Raw genomic sequence first — 13,645 nt, 5'->3', positions numbered from 1 at the left:
CCAACTTATTCAACAGAATACTAGTGGGGGAAAAGATGCCTGAAGAATGGAGGAAAAGTGTTCTAGTTCCCATTTTTAAGAACAAAGGGGATGTTCAGAGCTGTGGGAACTATAGAGGAATAAAGTTGATGAGCCACACAATGAAGTTATGGGAAAGAGTCGTGGAAGCTAGACAGAAGTAAGTATCTGCGAGCAACAGTATGGTTTCATGCCTAGAAAGAGTACCACAGATGCATTATTTGCCTTGAGGATGCTCGTGGAAAAGTACACAGAAGGTCAGAAGGAGCTACATTGTGTCTTTGTGGATCGAGAGAAAGCCTATGACAGAGTACAAAGAGAGGAACTGTGGTACTGCATGCGTAAGTCTGGTGTGGCAGAGAAGTATGTTAAAATAGTACAGGACATGTATGATGGCAGCAAAACAATGGTGAGGTGTGCCTTAGGTGTGACAGAAGAATTTAAGGTGGAGGTGGGACTGCATCAGGGATCACCTCTGAGCCCCTTCCTGTTTGCAGTGGTAATGAATAGGCTGACAGATGAGGTTAGACTGGAATCCCCTTGGACCATGATGTTCGCAGATGATATTGTGATATGCAGTGAAAGCAGGGAGCATGCAGAGGAACAATTAGAAAGATGGAGACATGCACTGGAAAGGAGAGAAATGAAGATTAGCCGAGGTAAAACAGAATAAATGTGCAAGAATGAGAAAGGTGAAGGGGGAAGAGTGAGGCTACAAGGAGAAGAGCTAGCGAGGGTGGAGGTCTTCAAATATTTAGGGTCGACAATCCAGAGCAATGGTGAGTGTGGTAAGGAAGTGAAGAAACGGGTCCAAGCAGCTTGGAACAGCTGGCGGAATGTGTCTGGTGTGTTATGTGACAGAAGAGTCTCTGCTAGGACAAAGGGCAAAGTTTACAAAACAGTGGCCATGATGTACGGATTAGAAACAGTGGAACTGAAGAAACAACAGGAAGCAGAACTGGAGGTAGTAGAAATGAAGATGTTGAGGTTCTCGCTCAGAGTGAGCAGGTCTGATAGGATTAGAAATTACCTCATTAGAGGGACAGCCAAAGTTGGATGTTTTGGAGACAAGATTCATGAGAGCAGACTTCGATCGTTTGGATATGTCCAGAGGCGAGAGACTGAGTATATTGGTGGAAGGGTGCTGAGGATGGAGCTGCCAGGCAAAAGAGCGAGAGGAAGACCAAAGAAGGTTTATGGATGTGGTGAGGGAAGACATGAGGGCAGTTGGAGTTAGAGAGGAAGATGCAGGAGATAGGCTAAGATGGAAAAAGATGACACACTGTGGCGACCCCTAACGGGACAAGCCGAAAGGAAAAGAAGAAGATTCATTATCATGTTTATTCGATTCAACATTTAATACAAACAATCTCAGTAATGCCTCCTCCCACGGTTCGGAGTAAAAATGGTCAAGCATTGACTGGTCCGCAGTGATTAAAAAGGTTTAGGATCACTGTCGTAGCCTACTTAACATTCTCTGAAAGGTTCTATTAAAGAGATTTCTTGAGTCAACAAGTATGAAGGTAGTCAAGTTTGGATATGGCTTGTGAAATTGAACTCACCTTTCCCAACTTTGTAGCTAGTCACAGTGTCAGTGTTTTAACAAGGAGTGAGAGAGACGTTGGTTCAGGGGACAATTACCTTTTCATAGAGGGTGAGAAAGGTTTGAGAGTTTTTTTGTGCCTTAATAAATTTGTCATTTGAAAACTACATTTTGTATTTCTTGGGGTTATCTCTGAGTGATGATGTTGTGAGGGAGGACATGAGGACAGTGGGTGTTAGAGAAGAAGATGCATGAGATAGGCTTAGATGGAAAAAGATGACATGCTGTGGGTGACAAAGAAGATCTCTGAGTGGTTTGATTATTTGAAACCTATGTGTGTGTGATAGATATGCAAAAAATCAGGACGGGGACAAAATTTTCCATGGCACCTCATATAATATACTCAATCTCTCCTCTCGATGTGTCCAAACCATCTAAACCTGATCTCTTTTACTTTATCTCCAAAATATCCAACATCGGCTGTCCCTCTGATAAGCTCATGTCAAATAATATCCATCCTGGTCTCTCTCAAAAGAGCCTCAATATAGAAATGTTCGCCATCTGCTCTTTCGCAACTTTGCTTCCTGTTATCTCTTCAGTACCAGTGTCCCAAAATTGTAGATCATGCCTTCCCTCACCATAACCTTAAACTTCGTCCTACATCCGAGTAGGGACTGTTTTCTCACATAACAAACCTTAGACCTTCCTCCACCCATTCCAAAACGCTTACTTCACTTTCTTTCCACACTCACAATTTCTCTGGACTCAGAAATATAAAAAAATGGCTACATTTTTCGGTTAATCACCTCATTTGGTGCTATTCAGTTATTTTTTTCTTATTCAGTGAGAGAACTTAAGCCGCTGTTGATCATTAACAAGTGCATCAAAGTCAGGTTGAATGTCAGAGGTAGAGATGCGAAGCACAACTGACAGATGATCATCGGTAAGAGAAGATCTATTCCTGGATCTGTTGAACTTCATCATAGAATGTTTTCTCACATATGTAGGTTTTGCCAGAGAGAAAAAATATCTTCTGAGCATGTCTCATCATGTTTAGAAACGTCTCCTCCTTTAAGAAGCATAAAAATCTAACAGTGATCGTAACGTAAAGTGCTCTGACAGTAGTGCATCAGACCGATAGTCAATGAGTTCCAGCTGGACATCACTGGGTGCATTATCTACATTGGAAGTAAAGAGACTTAACACCATGTGCATTTCACCCTCCATTGTTCTTAGATCTTCAAATCGCCTTGAAAACTCATCATGAAGTGCTCCTAATATGGATGAGTATCTGCGGAGGAGATCAGTTGATGGTGTTACTTCTTTCAAGGTTTGCATGTGAGTGACATTATTGCACTCCAGTTGTCTTGTAATAAACTGTAGCTTTGCTATAATAGCCGTCATCAGGTTGTGCATTTCATTCACAAAAAAAGCGCTTCCCTTGCAGTTTGGTCTTCCTGTGTAGTCATCAGTGCAGTCACATCAACTGCAAATACAAAATCTGCCACCAATCATCATCAGAGAGCTCAGGGATGTCTTTGCCTTTCATCTTTCAAAACTCCTGAATCTCTATTTTCAGATTCCAAAATCTTTGAAAAACTTTGCCCAGGCTGAGTCATCGGACACCTGTGTGATAACTGAGGTCACTTTGTTCAGTCTCATATTCCTTAAAAAGTGTAACAAACTGCCTGTGATTCAGTGCTGGAGGCCTGATTTGACTATTTTGTTACATGGTTAATTTTAAGTACTGACTTGCACAACACATACTGATGTAAAATACAATGTAGAAATACCACTTTCTGATCTGCGTTGATTTCAGTCACTTTATACTGCATACGTTTCAATAGTCAAACATTTTTTCCTTTTAAATTTGGACAACCGTCCGTTGTGACTCCCACCAGTCTGTCCCATTTTGGTCCCAGTGTGTCTATGCACGCACTTACATACGTAAACAGATCGCTCCTTGTTGCTGTTCCTTTCAGTGAACGCATTGTGGCCAGCTCCTCCATAATCTTTAAGTCTGTCACAGCTCTCATCCAAAGCCAAGGAAAAAAAAAAGTCAAAATTTACCATTTCACGTTACATTGAAGCTCTATATTTCCCACCATTTCTTCGATCCTTCTTGTCACGGTTCGCCTTGACAGCGGAACTGGCACAAATGCTTTTTTTTTTTTTTCAGGACATATACTGAAGAAAATAAGTAGTTGAACACCCTGCTATATTGTAAGTTCTCTCACTTAGAAATCATGGAGGGATCTGAAATTTTCATTGTAGATGCAGGTCCACTGTGAGAGAGATAATCTAAAAAGAAAAAAAATCAATAAATTACAATGTAGGATTTTTTAACAATTTTGAAACAGCTGCAAATAAGTACTTGAACACCTGAGAAAACCAACATTTGGTACAGTAGTCTTTGTTTGCAATTACAGAGGTCAAACGTTTCCTGTAGTTGTTCACCAGGTTTGCACACACTGCAGGAGGGATTTTGGCTTACTTCTCCACACAGATCTTCTCTAGATCAAACAGGTTTTTGGGTTCTCGCTGGGAAACACAGAGTTTCAGTTCCCTTCAAAGATTTTCTCTTGGGTATAGGTCTGGAGACTGGCTAGGCCACGCCAGAACCTTGATATGCTTCTTAACGGAGCTACTTCTTGGATTTCCTAGCTGTGTTGTTGTTGTGATAGCCAGCGTGACAGTGTTGCTGTGTCGACGTAGACAATCGCGCCAAAGTGTTATAGCCATAGGAAAGCGGCCACCTCGGTCCGTCGCTGCCATAGATCTTCTGCCGTGAGCGTGTCGTGTGGCCTGGTGCCACAGTCCGGGCAGACGTCGGCAACTGTGTCGTCGAGGCGATGTTTGTACCTATTGAGCAGGCGACAGAAGTCCGAGCGTACTTGGGCGAGGATGGAGCGTGCTTCCTGAGGCAGAGACCGTTCGTCGTCGTGAATGGGAGGCGGGTAGCTCCCAAGGACGATGTTAGACTTGTAGGTGTTCGTGACGGCCGATGTGTGGAGTTCAGTTAGTCCGCGCTTGTATTGTTGGTCGTCTAGCCGTCCGCTGTTACCGCTGCTGTGGTCTGACTCGACGGACCAGGTCGCTGTTTGGATGACCTGGTCGATGGCATTGAAGCAAATACTGCCTCGACAGCAGTTCATTGTGTTGACGGACGGGCAGGGTCTTGGTTTCAATGTGCAGGAGGTCGGTGGAGGACATCAGGTGGCAGGTTGTGACGCAGCGGAGGGCTGCATTTTGGCTGGGCTGAAGTTCCTTCCAATGGCTGTCGGCTAGGTTCGGTGACCAGATCGGGGTGGCATAATTGAGAAGGGGCCAACCGATGGCTTTGTAACTGGTGGCTTGCACCTCTTTGTTGGCAACCCAGGAGGCACCACCGAGTGCTTTCAGGGCGTTCACTCGGCCGTGCAGCCGTGACTTGACGTCCTTCGCGTGTGTGGCGAACGTAAAACGGGTGTCGAAAGTCATACCAAGCAGCTTCGGCTACTTCACCGTTGGAATGGTGTTTCCGAAGATTTGAATTCCACGGTCGAGGTTGAATTCGGCGTTCCAGTTGGTGAAGAGGGTTGCAGTAGATTTTGGCGCCGACAGTTGGAGGTTATGATCCATGAACAACTGTATAAGGCGAGGCAAATGGGCATTCAGGGTGACGACGAGGTCAGCTACGATCGGGCTGGATGCAAGCACTGTCATGTCGTCGGCGTACGAGACGATGCGAACGCCGGGTTGCGGCGCTGGCATGCTGCTGATGTAGGAGTTGAACAGAACAGGTGACAGCACACCGCCCTGTGGGACGCACTGTGGGACGCCTTGTTTGACGCGACGGTGGCGGCTTGTGGCGCCGTGAAACTTGACAAAGGCCTGACGACCACGCAAATACCCGGCAAGCCAGCGTTTTGCGTAGTTTGGGAGAGTGTTGCTCGGCGGACTGTGTTGAAAACCGAGGACAGGTCCAGGCCCATGGTACGGTGATGAGGTTTCGGCATGTTCAATCCGTTGGCGATTTGGGCGGAGATGGTATGGAGCGCGGTGGTTGTGCTGTGGTGCTTTTTGAAGCCATGTTGCGAAGGCGCTGATGGGAAATGTTGTACAACCGTCAGGAGCAAGAGGCTTTCGAGCAATTTGGCCACCGGGGAGAGCAAGGTGATGGGTCAAAATCATTTGGCCTCACCCGGTGGCTTGCCAGGTTTTGGCACAGGGATTACCCTGACGACTTTCCAGATGGAAGGAATGATGGATGACCAAAGCGAGAGGCTGAACAGTTCGGCCAAGTAGCTTGTGACAGGCTGGTCCTGTGTATTTGAGCATTACAGTACACACGCTGTCGGGCCCCAGGCCTTTGCTGGCCTTTACACCAGGTACGACGTTCGGAATCGACATGGACGACTTCCTTTTCGAAGCTGATGACAAAGGGAAGGTGGTCCGATGACAGACGCGTTTCGGTGGTCAACGTGGTCCTTGTGAAAAGTGACAGTGATGCAAGCAAAATGTCTGGCGAGATGCTGCAGTTTGCCACAACACGTGTTGGTGTGGGTTCGTTTAGGACGCCCTAGGACAATTGTTCGAATTCGTCATTGAGTGTGCGGCCCGGGCGTCTTCCTGCAGGTTGCTGTGCCACAGGGGCGAGTGTGCATTGATGTCACCGACGACATCCGTGTCGTCACTGGTCAGCAGGTGGCTGAGCGACGCAGTGTAGCCTGCAGTGCAGCTCGACCAGGAGGCACGTAGATGTTGTGGATTGTGATCGACAATGTTCCCGAGGTGACGGCGATGTGGATTGCGCTTTAAGGTGGTTGTCGGGCTGCTTCGGTCAAGGCGTCAAAATGTGGTGGTAGCTGATGTCGTTTCGAACCAGGAACGGCAGGCCTCCGCCCTTTCCGCCTCGTTAGCGGTTGCAGCGGATGATGGTGGAGTCGCTGATTGCCGTGAGCTTGGTCTCTTGAACGGCACAGACATGAATGTCCTTGCCCGCCAGGAAGGCTGAGAGTTCGGCTTTCTTGACATTGACGCCGTTGATGTTTATCTGACAGACGTTGAACAACTCAGTTTGTGAGCTGGGCAGTGGCGGCGGTGGTGGCATGGGTGGCACAGCGTTGTTGCAGGGACCAACGTAGTCGTCGCAGTAGGATCGAAGGTTTGGCAGGCCGGAACAGTGCAGGTGGATCCAGTTTTGGCACGATGAACAAGACGGAGTTGTGGTTTACATAGCGGCGGCAGACTGAACAGTTGTCTGAAGGTCCCGGGTTGGGATGGACGTTGCCCGACATAATTAACAGGATCCGGAGCAGGCCAGCCGGGCTAGGCCACTCCGCCAGCCAAAAAAACGATGGCCGTAGAATTGTTGATGTCTAGGCCGCATAACTGTGCCGGAAAGGGTTGACTAGTCTTTGACCGCCCAGGGGCGGTGTGGATTTGCCGCTGACAAGCAAATTCGTCGTGAAATCCTTCCTGGCTGTGTGCTTCGGGTCACTGTCATGTAGAAAGACCCAGCCACGACCCATCTTCAATGCTCTGTCTGAAGGAAAGAGGTTGTTCCCCAAAATCTCAGCCAGCTCTTACTTTCAAATAACTCCTACTCCATTTCTCTTCCAGTCTACTCCATAGTAAAATAATTCAAATCCTGCTCCTAAACCTCGAGCCTTATTAACTTTCCACCTGCTCTCTTCAATGCACAATACATCAACCTTTCTCCTAATCATCATGTCAACCAACTCCTGACCTTTTCTTGTCATCGTCCCAACATTCAAAGTCCCTATACTCAGACGAATCCAGTTTCCTCCTCTTCTTTGTCTTCGACTTACAGTAGCTGAATTTCTTCCGACGCCCTGCAGGCTAACGGAGCCCGGGGCAGCCGTTGTTAACCCAGACCACCACCAATCTGGTATGGTATTCTTTAGATGAACGGTCATATTTGTTTGGCACAGTTTTACACCGGATGCCCTTCCTGACGCAACCCTCTGTATTTATTCGGGGTTGGGACCAGCCTAAAGATTGCACTGGCTTGTGCCCCCATAGGACTGCATTCAACACATTTGAATAATAGCAACATACAGTAAAAAAAAAAATGGACCCCACATTCCTTTGTCGCAATTGTTCGGCCTTTGAGGCAACCGTCCTTTCTCTATTTCAACAACTGCACCTCAACGTACCCAGCTTTCAAATTCCTGAAGTTTGCAGATGACACCGTAGTCATCGGCCTCATCAAAAACCGAGAAATCTAGGTATTGACAAGAAGTGGAGATGCTATAGCTTTGGTGGTGCCGACAACTTGGAACTGAATACCCTAAAGACTGTAGGATCGTAGACTTCAGGAGGGACCATTTGCCACACCTGGCCCTCACACTGTCCCACTGCCTTGCGTCAACCGTCATCAGGTCATTGGCCTCATCAAAGACGGTAATGAGTCTGGATATCGACAGGAAGTGGTGAGACTGGGGCTTTGGTGTGGTCAACACAATCTGGCGTTGAGATGATTGTGGACTTCAGAAGGCATCCTTCACCACAGCTGCCTCTGACGCTGTCCAACTATCTTGTGTCAACCATTGAGACCTTAAAGTTCCTTGGAAATTACAGTTTCTCAGGACCTGAAGTGGGACACTAATATAAACTCCATCCTCAAAAAGTCCTGGCAGAAGATGTACTTCCTGATGCTTCTGAGGAAGCACGGCCTCCTGCAAAGAGCTGTTGAGGGAGTTCCACACAGTAGTCATCAAATCAGTACTGTCTTCGTCCATGAAAGTCTGGGTTGGTGCTGTTGCAAAAATGGACAAACTCTGCCTTAAATGGACAATCAAAACTACTGAAAATATTGTTGGTACCACCGAATTCACTCTCGAGAACTTGCACGTTGTCAGAACTAAGACAAGAAGCTCCGCATCCTGGTTACCAGCTCTTCCAGTTCCTTCCCTAGGGTAGGCGTTATCAAACAACGCAAACTACAACTATCAGACATTCCAACAGCTTCTTTGCTCTTGAAATTAACCTCTTTAACAGCTAACTTACATTTCAATTGCAACCTGCTGCCAGTTTTTTGTCATCTGTGGTCACGTTTCGGTTGTGCAATCACACATAGACTCACCACATTGCACATTTTCCAAATGTGATTTCGACCAATACTGGCCACTGTGCTAGAGAAGCATTTGCACCACTTTCACAATTGATTGTCTGCAACCTTTGCACAACCGCCATTGTTCAAGATTACCGCACTACTAGTCACTTTAAACTGAATACATTTCTTGAAGTCTCGCCCTTTGTGTGATGGTCATTCCACCAGACTATAGCTTTATTAGTCATTCAAACTGATCTAATTTCTAGAGGACTCTGCATCTTTTTTGCAAAACTGTACAAAAAAAAAACTCCCATCATTGTCACTTTCCTACCAACCTTTGATTTCCCAGTCACTGTTCACAATGTATTTTTGTCTCAAAAGTATTTTGTCAATTGTTGCCATACTACACTAGAGCAGCTCCAAGTACCAGAGATGAATTTGTTGTTTTTTACATACTTGACAAAATAAAGCTGATTAAAACACACATACAATGCGCTAACAACTTTAAACTCCTTAGTTTAGCGTCAGTGTCTCCAAATGCCTAAAATGGGAGTGTATTTACCTATACATACTGTTCCTGTGGGCTAACCATATTTCCGTGGCCAACCGCTTACACAATGGAGGAATCAGATGAAGAAATGTTGAGAAGGAAATTCAATTACAAAAAAACTTCCCAATCGAAGCTGCATTAAAAATGTGATTTGTGCAGGTAACGCAAAAAACATTTTCTGTACCATCAGCACACTTCAACCCTCCTGTATCATCTTAATGCAAAACATGTCTGAGCAAGAACAGAAACACCCAGAGCTGTTAGTGCAAGCAGTCACAGCACGAGTTCTAGGAGTTTGACAAACTAAATTTGATCAACTGACCTGAATCAGAAAAAAATAATAGGTTAACATGGATGAAAATCATGATCTCTGGTCCAATGAAGAATGAAGTGATGGTTTTTGCTGCGTTTGACCAACAGAAGCACACTTTAGTCATATCAACTCCATCAACTAGAACTTCAAAAGATGACAACTGTGCTTGAGCCACAGAATTTCTAGTCACAGGGGAGGCATAGAGGAGTTCTGATTTGGTGGACTCAGAGAGGAACTGTGCTAATGCATGCGTAAGTCTGGTGTGCCGGAGAAATAGTAGTACAGGACATGTATGAGGGCAGCAGAAATGTGGTGAGTGTGCTGTAGGTGTGACAGAAGAACTTAAAGTGGAGGTGCGACTGCATCAGGGATCAGCTGTGAACCCCTTCTTGTTTGCTGTGGTCATAGATGGGCTGACAGATGAGGTTATACTGGAATCCGCTTGGACCATGGTGTTCACAGATGATATTGTGATATGCAGTGAAAGCAGGGAGCAGGTGGAGGAATAATTAGAAAGATGGAGGCATGAACTGGAAAGGAGAGGAATGAAGAATAGCCTAAGTAAAACAGAATATATGTGCGTGAATGAGAAGGGTGGAGGGGGAAGAGTGAGGCTCCAGGGAGAAGAGATAGCGAGGGTGGACGACTTCAAATACTTGGAGTCAACAATCCAGAGCAATGGTGAGTGTGGTAAGGAAGTGAAGAAATCAGTCCAAGCAGGTTGGAACAGCTGGCCGAAGGTGTCCGGTGTTATATGTGACAGAAGAGTCTCTGATAGGATGAAGGGCAAAGTTTATAAAACCGCGGTGAGGCTGGCCATGATGTAGGGGTTACAGTCAGTGGCACTATAGAAAAAACAGAAAGCAGAGGTGGAGGTGGCAGAAATGAAGATGTTGATGTTCTCGTTAGGAGTGACCAGGTTGGATAGGATTAGAAATGACCTAATTGGAGGGGCAGGCAAAGTTGGATGTTTTGGAGAGAAGGTTCAAGAGAGCAGACTTTGATGGTTTCTAGTATCTACTATCACTAAGAGATTAAAAGGCTGGACTGCTACGTATGGAGAACAGCAAAACTTCAGCGGTAACTCAAGATGAAAATATATTGACAGAGACTGAAATGACGTGTGAGACTTTGAGGCTCTTCAACTCAGATTACAGTGTTCCCTTTCCCATTCGCAGTTCACCGTTCACGTCCCCACATATTCACAGATTTTTCTTGCAGGTTTTTTTTTTTTTTTAATGTACCGCATTTTCAGTCGTAGAGGTCTTCAATTCTCTTCTAAATAGACGAGGCACCACATTAGACATGGTGCCTTACAATGTGGCGGACCTTATGTACACAGAGTTAAAACATTTGTAAATGTTCTTATGTTCTTGTGTCCATGGTCCAACAAAGTACACTTAAACACACTAGTTACATTCTTAGCATGCATGCTGGGAGGAGGTAAATATTATTTAAAAGAGCATGTTTTACGCCAATTATTTCTCGAGTCATCCATCATATGGTAGCTTACATCTACACTAAAACACGTGCTGGCATGGATGCAAACAGTGTAACCAGTGTGTTCAAGTGTACTTCATTGGACAAGTCACAAGAATTGTGTATAGACGCTATGTTGTCCATTTGGAGAAAAATTAACACTTTGAAGTGAAACCTATATTTGCAAAAATATGTTACATATCATACATAGGTATATTCATACTGCATCCATTATTCGCGGGGATATAAGAAACGTTACTCCAGGAATAACGGGGGAACACTGTATTAACCTATCTTTGCTAGTGAGAAGGACTTTCGGAGTCATGGCTGGCAGCGCTAACACCGGACATAGCGGTTTGTGCAGCACTGCATAAAACTCCATCTGCACTTCATGCAGGATCATCTCTGTTGCATTGTTTTGATGTGCTTAAGAACATAAAAGGTAGGCTAATTTTCTTTTTCCTCTTTGCTAGCAATTTTTTTTTTTTAATGTTTCCTGTAACCGCAATTCCTGTAAGCAAAATTATTGCTTAAGGATGCATATGTCCTCATTATGGGACCAATAAACGTTATCTGATAAAATTATAAAATATAATAAGGGGAAAAAAGGAGGAAAATAAAAGATTTCACATGGGTAGTGAAATGCCAATTAGAGAGCAAAATTGCACTCAAGTGTCCGTGTACGTCCATTGTCCAAGCCGCTTATCCTCACAAGGGTAGCTGCAGAGCCGGTGCCTATTCCAGCTAACATTAGGCGAAAGGCAGACTACACCCTAAATTGTTCGTGCACCCAGGTGAACAGTCCAAATTCTAATTCGTAGCTTTGGAAGTGGGTCACGATGAAGCATTAAACAATTCTTTGACAGGTCACAGAAAAACTAATACCACAATTTAGACAATATTTCAGTTGTTTTTTTTTTGGGTCACGATCATAAAACGTAATTCAGACATAAATAAGCAAAAGGCTAACGATATGTGCTGAAGTCAGTTGGCTGTCATATTAGGTTAAATGCAAAGTAAAAAAAAAAAAAAAAAATCTTACTTTATTTAATAAAAAATGAAGACTAGAGGTATTAAATTTCAACATACGCGCGGTATGGGTTTGGCTGTCAGGATGCCAAAACACCGAGTGCTGTCTTCTGGTGGGTAAAGCTTCCGTCGGCGAAAGTTGAGCTCATCCGGTAGGGGCGTGGTGAGGACCATCCCTATGACATATAGGTAGTAGGTATGCTCTGGTATAGCATAACTGTCCTGGAGACACTCTGGAATCTGAAGATCAAACAGAAGGAAGAGAGAATTTACAATTAGATGAACAAGAGAACAATCCCTACAGGGCGATCATCAGACAATTTGTTGGAAAGTATACAGCGGAGAGGTACCTCGACTTACAAACGTCAAATGCCTCCTCAGATAAATATTGTCTCTAGTCCAAAGGAAATTCAGGATATGAAAGGAGAAAATGGGCGCTGGATTCCCCAAATTCTACTGAATGTAAACATCCTATATCTTGGTTTGTGTGGCATAATAGAACTGCTCTCCCATTGGATATTGCCAGAGCATTTTGCTAGCTTCCCATTGGCTCGGATGGACGTCATTCTTTACCCATGATTCACTTCCTGTATCTTGGTTTGTGTGGCACAATAGCGCTGCTCTCTTGGACACTCGACTGTCATTGAATCACGATGGTGCCATCACAAGGTAATGTACATGGGAAAAGTACAACTTTTCCATTTGTGTTTTTTGCAAATTTATCCATCTTTCTTCACCTTGGGCCTCATGAAACCTTAGTGGAATTAAGTTCTGTGGACGCGTACGTTTATACTGATGTATTCTATCAGCTGTCAAAGTTTGCCTCCTGGCTCCGTCCCCCACAATGCCTTTTACTTGTCACTCACCGTTCTCTTCGCATAAGTCGCCCAACGCCAAAAGTAAATCAACGCATTGTTTTTAATTATTGTTTACATTATGTATTTTGAATTCTTAATTTTGGCGGGAGGCTTGGAACGGATTGCGCTATTTACATGTAAAATGCGCTTCTATTGACAAAAAAATTCAGATTACGAAACGACCTCCGGAATGGATTAATTTCGTAAGAGGTAACAATGTATGTGATGTTGTAAGGGACATAATTCAAGATTACCTTCCATACAACTGCACACTTTATTTTTTGCTCATATACAAGATTGAAAAGTTTTCTCTCTCTCACTCTCTGTCTCTCTCACACATATGAACCCCTTAAATAAGGACAACTACTGAAACATACAAGTACAAACCCAATTCCAATGAATTTGGGATGTGTTAAATAGAAACAGGATACAATGATTTCCATACGTTTAACCTACGCCTCCTGGAAGCCGTCACCTTACCGTGGTCGAGGGAGTTCTGTGTCCCAATGTTCTTAGAAGCTAAGTTGTCTGGGGCTTCATGCCCCTGTTCGGGTCAATAATGCCAAACAGGTCCAATGTAAAGGAGCAGACAAACCATGGAGAAAAGACCCCTATGTTGAAAAAAATGGATAGATTGAGATTTCCCTTGCCTAGACGCGGGTAACCGGGGGTGACCTCTGGAGCAACGTTTGGAGGTGGGGCTCAAGGCCAAGTGCTTGAACCTGTAGGGCATGGCCAGGCAAAGCCCAAAAGGGTAACAAAGGTCCAACTATTCCATAGATTCACCACAAGTGGG

The 13,645-nt window shown here is 44.7% G+C and overlaps 1 protein-coding gene across 10 annotated transcripts in view; it reads right to left on the bottom strand.

The window, feature by feature from the left end:
- Positions 1 to 13,645, bottom strand: part of dicer1 (dicer 1, ribonuclease type III) — a 266,759-nt gene that overhangs the window by 127,438 nt on the left and 125,676 nt on the right. For all 10 annotated transcript variants that reach the window (XR_009798317.1, XM_061842862.1, XM_061842866.1 and 7 more), the window contains one exon: positions 12,053 to 12,232. Coding sequence is in view for 9 of the 10 variants with exons in the window: in XM_061842862.1 (XP_061698846.1) it covers positions 12,053 to 12,232 (180 nt within the window). In the remaining variant the exon portion in view is untranslated. The remainder of the gene's footprint in view (positions 1 to 12,052; positions 12,233 to 13,645) is intronic.

Source organism: Syngnathoides biaculeatus, chromosome 15 (assembly GCF_019802595.1).
Source record: "Syngnathoides biaculeatus isolate LvHL_M chromosome 15, ASM1980259v1, whole genome shotgun sequence".
In the NCBI taxonomy this organism is placed as follows: domain Eukaryota; kingdom Metazoa; phylum Chordata; class Actinopteri; order Syngnathiformes; family Syngnathidae; genus Syngnathoides; species Syngnathoides biaculeatus.
Note: the sequence above shows the minus strand (reverse complement) of the source record. Positions and strands in the feature narration are given on the sequence as shown.